The sequence below is a fragment of the Brassica oleracea genome, chromosome C3, assembly GCF_000695525.1.
Source record: "Brassica oleracea var. oleracea cultivar TO1000 chromosome C3, BOL, whole genome shotgun sequence".
NCBI classification, from domain to species: domain Eukaryota; kingdom Viridiplantae; phylum Streptophyta; class Magnoliopsida; order Brassicales; family Brassicaceae; genus Brassica; species Brassica oleracea.
The window spans coordinates 20,263,941-20,272,781 of NC_027750.1; the positions used below are offsets into that span (position 1 = coordinate 20,263,941).

The window sequence follows — 8,841 nt, forward strand, 5'->3', positions numbered from 1 at the left end:
TTATGGAGCTTGCCATCTGTCAAGGTGCTTCCCCATCTCAGTACAAGACTCCTATTTGCATCAACTCTTCTGAAGCCTTAGCTGTTCTTGAAAGCAATGTCCTAGCTTGCTTTTTCAGTGGTAAGTCCCCAACTAATCTCTGATCAGATATGGTCTATGTGGATTATGATAACCCACGAAAACAATTGGATCATATAGTTAAGAATAATAAAGGGACAAAGCTGTTTGATGAGATGAGTTTTGTGTTTATTAAGCGTGTGGTTTGGGTAATGTCTTCCTTTTAAATCACTAGGGTACCCGATGTTTCGCGCCAGTTTGTTTGCAGTTCTTATTCTACGTATTTGGGTTGGTTGCCATTCGTATCTCTATCTCTATAATATTATTTGAGAAGTCAATTTCTTATGTGTCGCGCTCACGTTAACTCTTACAATGGTTGATTACACTGATACCCTTAATGAATTTAAAATATTACATTCAAATACTATTACTGATTTTTTATTTAGTTTCCTTTCTAAAAATTTTCAAATAACATATATAATAAAAAGGAAATATTTCTAAAGTTTAAAAAGTAAATTTAAAAACGAAAATATATGTATATATAATATGATTTCATTAAAAAGGAAAGTTCAAAAAATAGTAATATTTCATTTTAAAAAAAATATTTATAAATAACGTAAAGTATACTTTTGAAGTAATAAAATAGTTTCTTTATACAGTATCTATATTTTCTTATATGAAAAAAATATATATATATATATATATGTGTATATAATGTGAATACCATAGAAATCAAATACTTACATAATATTTAAAAATAGCATAACACTATATACTTTAACGAGGGAGATATATTATATTTTATCATTATTAAAATTATATGTTTTCCTAATATATAATTTGCTTTTAAATTTTTATGTTTGTAGAACTTAATATATAATCAAAATACCAAAGAAAGTCCGAATTCTCATTTTAATATTATTTAAAATAAATTTCAATTTACCATTCAATAAATCTAAGACATAAAATTATTTAGAATTTAGAAAATATTTTAATTATTGTAAATATTTATTATGTGTTCATGAACTTCCAAAAATGTATGAGTTACTTATGTATGTACATATATATATGCATGAAACTTTAGAGTATTATCGTTATATTAATTTATGTAATTTGGAATCAAACACTTTAGTTTATTTTTTATTTTATTCTAAACACAATATATCTTAAGGTATACATAATTTTCCTAAAATATATTTACATATTTAAGATAACAACCAGCCTAAATGCAAATTAGAAAATTAATGAAAATTTTAATATATTTAGAATAAAACATTTAATAGTTGAATTTAGAAAAATATATGCAATCGAATATACTCAAATGATAACTAAATCGACTATAAAAGTAACTCGACTAGATATAACATATCTAAAATAATATGTCTAACTAAAGTAATATAATATTATTAATATAAATTATGCAGATAAATTATAAATTAATTTAAAATTAAAAATAAATAGCAATCGATTATTATAATATATTTACTTTATAAATATTTATATCCGTGCATGAGCACGAGAAAATCATCTAGTTTTACATATTTCGTTTGTTTGAAATTTGCATTCTATATATTTGTTTTGAGAGTATTTAAGATTCAAGACTTCACAAATTCTTGTTTGTTTATTGTGTCTGTGGAAAGTAATATCAACCCTGAAACCCCGCTTAAACGGAGAATACATGTAATATAAATTGATACTTGAAATCAATGTGATGAGAATTATTTTAACGACACCAAAAGAACAAACGATAGTTTTGAAATATTCAAATTCAGATATAATATATTTGGTACATCTACAAATGCATTAAATTGTCGCGTATAAATAATTGGGTAGAGATATAAGCAGAGGAGGCCGACAATTTTCTCTGAATCCGAGTCGTCTAGATCCGTTTTCTATGTTTCAAAAAAAAATTAAGATCCGTTTTCCATAAGTTTTGAACCTTGATTTGCATATTAACATGTCCACTGAATAAAAAAGGAGACGGAAAAGTCTAAAACATGTAAACAATAAATAATTTAGAAAATAAAAGGACATTAGTTATTTAGTTATACAAGAACATAATAATTAAAGAATATATCCAGACGACGTAAATTATATATGCTGAAACATGGAGGTGAAAATTCAAAGACGTACCAAAATAGAAACAATAGTGAATTCAGGCTATTTCTTGTATATTAGAAATCTGTTAAATAATCATTTTAAGGTCTGTTCAATTCAAATTATTTTAAGTCACATACGATTAGAGATGAATCAGTTCCTAATCACTCAGTGACACACATGTAGAGTTACACTCACAAAATCTCATCCAAAGAAGAAACCAAAGAAAGAGTAGAGGAAGCCACCTCAGAAAAAGTGGGCTTGATATGTGTTATTGGAATGTGAAAGAAGTGAAAGTCAAAGAAGGAAGTTCTTACTTGTGTCTTTTGACAACAATTACACCCACCAATACTTTAAGCTCCTAATATAAATATACATGCTTTTTGTTGCAGAAATTGCATCCCAAAATCCCAAAATGAGAGACAACAAGAGGAGAAGAAAGTGAACGAGAGAGAAAATCATAAAAAATGAAAAAAGTTTAATTTTTTAGTATATTTGAGGTCTGGTGTGATAGAACTTGTAAAATTTCCTGGATTAATAATAATTTTCTTTGTAGCAGGTCTAGACGTAGGCAAGCAAGATTGGCCGAACTTCGTTAACAATTTGTGTGTGTCATCCGGCTTCCATAGGTTCTAGATTCCTGCAAATTTGATCTGAGTATTTTCTAACAATTAGTATCATAGCACCAACTAGTATGAGAGCTTGAATTATGTTGACTAGTAATTTTTTTGCTGAGTTACTAATCACGTGAATAGTACATAGTAAATTTTGTCGGTCGGTTTGTCGACATAGGTGTCTTAATTCGTGGTTCCAGAAAGCATGGGAAGCAAAGACGGTTCGGCGCACAATATCAGAAAATTTGATGATACAGATTATGCATTTTGGAGAATGCAAAGTGAAAATTATCTGTACGGAAAAAAGCTTTATCAAGCACTGAGCAAGAAGATTGAGAAGATGGATCAGGATATATACTATCTTAAAATTCCAAATTGGTGTTTCAAAAAAAAAATCTTGAAATTTCAAACAAACAAAAAATATATAATATATATGTGATGTAGATAAAATGCATATTTTTAAACATTGAATAGTATACATGTATCTAAATAAAATTCCAACAAAATCAAAAATAATAATTTATTCAATATAAACGTACTATCAAATATTTTGAGTTTTTTTTTTTTAATTATTATCTTCACGCTGAAAACCACATAATTTTATTAATCTTGGACCATTCGACTTACTTTACTCAACTTTTTAATGGTACACAATTTGTTACTTTAACAAGCTAAAGACCTTTACTTATAGGTAACCCTCGAGGAATAGGAGTACACTTAAGGGGATAAGCCATTGTCAAGACCATTCCCGAAAGCGTCTCGTCCATGTTAACCTTGTCTCCTTCTATTTTCCAATCGAAACACTGAATCATCATTCCAATCGCTGTTCCTAGAAAGATATAAGCTAGATTTGTTCCAGGACATCCTCTCCTTCCGCTACCAAAAGGAAGGTACTTGAGTACTTTCTCCTTTGTGGCATCTTCTTGTTCTGATCCTGAAGAAGCTAGAAATCTCTCAGGCTTGAAGTCATCAGGATTTTCCCAGTAATCCGAATCTCTCATCACAGCATAACCATTAACTACAAGTGTTGTCTTCTCAGGAACATAGAACCCTCCCATCACACATCCTTCTTGTAGCCTCCTTCCGAAGACAGGGATTGGCGGATACAATCTTAGCCCTTCTTTGACCACCGCTTGCAAATAAGGCAGGTTTGGTAGGTCTGTTTCATGAATCAACCTTGATTTCCCTACGACGGAATCGATTTCTTCTCTCGTTCTCTCCATAGTGCTAGGATTGTTAATGATTTCTGCCATTGTCCACTGTATTGTTTGCTTGGATGTGTCCGTGCCTCCTAGGAAAAGCTCCTGCAAGTCATAAACTCTTTTAAAGTACCTATATTTAATAGGGCAATTTTGTTAAAAGATATTAAATTGATTTTTTTTTTTACTAAAAAACATGCAAGGATGAAAATGATCAAAAATGTTTCATTAAAAAAGTAAATATAAGTAATTATTTAAATAAATAATAAATTTGTATTTTCAAAAACTACGTTTTTCAATTCTAACTTTTTTTTTTTGAATTTGCTTTTTCAAAATTTTATTTTAAAATCCTAAAAATAAATTTGGAAACATTTTTTAAATTAGTATTTTAATTTTTAAATACAATTTTTTTTAAAAATCCCAGACTCCTTTCAAATAGTTAATTCTAGAGTATAAACTTTTTTATATATTTAATGAAACTTGATCATTTTAATACTTGTGTGCTATATTTATGATATGGTATCCTAGGTTGCTTTTTTTGTTACCACGAACAAAGCCTTGATCTGGTCCCTGGTGATCTTATACTCTGATTTTTCGTCTCCTTTTGCTTCCAACAACACGTCCATCAAATTCATACCTTGCTTCTCTGCTACGTTTTCGTGTTCCGCAAGAAACGTCTCCAGCACCTTGTCATATCTTCCGGAAATACCCATTATCTCCTCTTTAAACAGTGAGATTCCAAGCTTTTCAAGTGGCTTGCGCAGCAAGGTTGTAAACAAAACCTTCTTTGTCAAGGAAATAGATTCTGTAATCAGTCCCCAGACTCTCTCACCTTCACCATCCTCCTCCGAGCACGTCCTCCCAACTATCATCTTGCAGGTGCTGTTGTTAGTGAATATCATCGCTTCTCTACGGATCTCAACGCACTCCTTCTTCCTCGCTTTCTCGAGCAGACGAAATTAAAACCGCTCTAGCTCCTCTGCACGCACGGCTCGTAACCGCTCGATTGCGTGTGGTCCAAGTAGCTTTGTGATGAGAAGTTTCTTCATGAACTTCCAGTAATCTCCATGGGGAGCGGAGAAGAATCCAGTTTCCCCGAAAAAGAGGGACTCGTCGATTGGAGGGAGGCCAAGGGACGATATATTCACGTCATGGGACTTAAAGATCTCGCTGGCCATTGAGGCAGATGAGACGAGAACAATGGGCAGGTGGAAGATGCGGAGATGGAGGTAAGGTCCATACTTGGATGAGATTCTCTGAAAGCACTTGTGGATTAGAGGAGATAGAAAAAGGTGAAGATGGCCGATGATTGGCAGAGAAGGAGGGCTCGGAGGCGATTCCAAATCAACCTTTTGTTTCTTGAAGAAAAAGAAGCCAAGGAAACAGAGGAGGGAGAAGAAGGATAAGAGGAACAAAATGAAAGAGTTTTGGAACTCGAAGTTGATCATTGTTGAAACAAGAGGCATTTGTTAATTAAGACTCGATGACACCCTGCTTATTATATAGACTAGTAGATACGAACATTTGTTGATTAAGACCCTAACCCGATCCGAAGTATAAAATAACCCGAACGGGTTCTGTACCTCTTCATCCGAAAACCCGAAGCACTCGATCCGAACCCGAACGGGTACCCGAACACCCAGATCTAAACAAAGGTACAAAAAGACCCATTTAGGTAAGCATTTATAAAACGTATACAAAAAATAATAATATATTCTAACTTCTCTACGCCACTCATTCGCCAGCGTGTAGCTAAATAAGGCCACGAAAATAATTATGGACCATGTAAACCAAAAATCTACCGCTCAAAAAGATTAAAAACTAACGGTTAAAATATGGGGCTAAAGATATCATATCCATGTGGAAGATGAGTTTATCACTTTTCATAAAGCTTTTTAAAATTAAGATCGGCCTATTTAGAAAAAGGAAAGTAGGGAAATAAAAAGAAAAAAAAGAGAAATTAAGATCGGCGTATTCATAAAACTTTTACCCCAGCCTAGCACGTACATAAAACAAGGAAGCATCTTAAGACAAAAATACATATACAACTTTTTACCAAAAATGTCGAGAAAACCAAATTCTCTCAGAACTATGTCATTTTGCAACTTAATTCTCTTGTAAGCTAACTACGATTGGCTTGCTCCATTTTTGAATATTACATAGGCAATCATCTACAAAGTTTTATATGTATTTTCTCATAAGCTTATCCGTCCTTAATATTGATACTACTGGACGCTCAAATTGCTTCATCATTTTTCTTTTTTTATTTGAAATACCAACTTTTCTTCTCCCCTTTTTATGTGAACGCTACAATTCTCACAACCAATGTTAGCTCGAAAATGAGCCAACAAGTCCATTCCAAGAATTTTGTTGTACCATTTATCTGGTAATACGATCAATCTACCCAAGATATCTACGTCCTCCACCATATTGACACATCTTGATAAATGATATCCGACTTAAAAATCATCGTCTGCTGTATGATCCAATCTGATGCCTTCTCAAATCTAATCTTAGACATCAAATGCTAGACGATATCCTGACACACAAAGGAATGCGACATCAATAGTGTGGGCGTCACCACCCCGCCACTAACTGCTTCCCGCAGACCTAACCTTTCTTTCATATAATCATGCAGTGTTCAATAGCTGAATTTTCCTAAATTAGCGTAATTTGTGGTCCCATTTTTTCCATACTTATACTCTGATCTTCGTATGTTTGGTTTACCGTCATTTAGCCTGATTTTGAATCGTTTCAAATTCTCATTGAACACATCTACACTTAGTCTAAATCCAACTTATTCATCTCAATTTTCATGACTACAAGTGTTTTCACACTTTGAATAAATTCGTCGAAGAATAAAACCTTCCATGATCAGTTTCTATTACAATTATAAATACTGGAAGCGGGTATACATACATCAGTTTCCACATACCAGGAAAACGAGCATATAAACCCATTAGCCATGGATGATTGGACACGTTACACATATATCTGCAAAAAAACTATGGAAAAATTAACTCAAGTTAGTCCGTTACAACTCCTTTCTTGTGTGCCATATGACAATATGTTTACGTACACGTATACCACGTACTGATTTGTCAAAAGCACGTACGGGTAATTCCACAAATAACAAATACGAGTTTTCTTGATTATTTTATCTGTAAATACGTTTGAAGTCCATCGAATGTGAAATTTTAAGGTAATGGTTGATGCTACTGTTGATAAAATCAAAGAGGGTAGATAAAACAGAGGTCTCCCCTTTCAATAACTAATGACCACGTTATACTTACGCTGAAAAATATATTGCCTTGAAGAACTTGTTGTGACTAGTTAGAAGAAGGAAAAAACTGAGATGACAACAACAGACGTGAACGTGCAAGTCGTTTCCATCCTAGTCGCTTCCATCCTAGCCTAACGTGAAACCTAAGAGCACATTGCAACGCGAGTCCGTAGGTGCAATCCTTAAAAAAAACAAATATTAAAATATTGATTTGTTGGTTTCTATGCCTGATCGAGATCGAAAAGTCCGAACCTAAGGATTGATCCAAGTAGAGTATTGTTACTGTGTCGCGGACCCCATGATACGTAGCGGCCCACGATTAGTTTATTTATTTTTTTTAATTTTTTTTTTAATTAGAAGAAAAAAAGAAAAAAACTAATAAAAAATAAAAAATCACATAGGAAATCGAGCCATATCAGACTCACCGTTGCGGTTGGTCTAAGAACATGTTTATAGGGGTTGCTTACCCTTGGTTTCATGACCAAAAAATTAATTGAAAATTTGTGGGCCCCACAGAAGACACAAAAGATGTATCTTGTGTATGCAAAAGAAGGGACGTTTTCGTTCCGTTGCTTAGACTGTTTTGCGGGCCCCACGACACGTGGTGGCCGCGATTGGTCCTTTTTATTTTTATTTTTTTATCGGCAAAAAAAAAAAAAAAAAAAAAAAAAATTTAAGCAACCTAGGCTAAGAGACAAACTGATAAACATGCTCTAAGGCTCCTAATCGAATTTAAGAGGGGGGGCCAAACATTTCTGTCATCACCGGCCAACTTAGAGGCATGAGAATAATGTGTTGATGAATTTGATCCAAGCGTTCATTGGCCAAGAACAAATCATAAGGTCTTGATAAAGCCACCAATAAATATCCAATCAAGTGAACCTGATAAGATTACCTAATATCCAATGAAGTCCACTCCCAAGCCGTTTGTAAGGTGTAAACTGAAAGGCAAATGCCTCTGATCCCTTTTTGTGAATAAATCTTAAAATTAACAGTGAATTAGATCAATATCCATAGAAAACATGTTAATTAGGAAACTACACTGGACTGTACACTAAAAAAAAACATATTTTTTACTAGTGCAGTATTCGTTGTAAATTCGTCGTAAATGGGGTGTTACGACGAATTAACGTCGAAAGACGTTTCGTTGTTAAACGTCCGTCGTAACGGAGGTTTCGTCGTAAACGACTCGTTACGTTTACGACGAAATATATTCCTCGTAAAGCGCAGGGAAAGGATTCATCGTAAACGCCACGTAAGTATTCGTCGTAAAGCCCACGTAATTATTTCGATGTAAAGCACACGTAAATACTTTCGTTGTAAATCACTCGTAAACATTTCGATGTAAAACCCTCGTAAATATTTCGATGTTAATCACTCGTAAACATTCGATGTAAACTCCATGTAATGTTTACGAAGAGTTTACATCGTTTCTTATTATATTATTATTAATTAGTATATAATAGATTTTAATTTATATTTAATATTCAGAATTTAAAATAATTTAAATTTTAAAACGAAATATGAAATTGGAAAACATATTTTAAAAAGTCATACAATAATATTTAAATTCATAATACAAACAGAAAAA

At 32.8% G+C, this 8,841-nt stretch overlaps 2 protein-coding genes across 2 annotated transcripts; both read right to left on the reverse strand.

Annotated features, from left to right (window-relative positions):
• Nucleotides 1-3,368: 3,368 nt before the first annotated feature.
• Nucleotides 3,369-5,418, reverse strand: LOC106328560 (cytochrome P450 705A5-like). Its single transcript, XM_013767029.1, has 2 exons — nt 4,513-5,418; nt 3,369-4,072 (listed from the first exon to the last, which is right to left on the reverse strand). The coding sequence occupies exons 1-2, from the start codon at nt 4,867-4,869 to the stop codon at nt 3,440-3,442; spliced, it is 990 nt and encodes a 329-aa protein (XP_013622483.1). The 5' UTR covers nt 4,870-5,418; the 3' UTR covers nt 3,369-3,439.
• On the reverse strand, nt 4,867-5,451 carry LOC106328562 (cytochrome P450 705A20-like). The gene has a single exon (XM_013767030.1). The coding sequence runs from the start codon at nt 5,431-5,433 to the stop codon at nt 4,927-4,929; it is 507 nt and encodes a 168-aa protein (XP_013622484.1). The 5' UTR covers nt 5,434-5,451; the 3' UTR covers nt 4,867-4,926.
• Between the last annotated feature and the right edge of the window lie 3,390 nt (nt 5,452-8,841).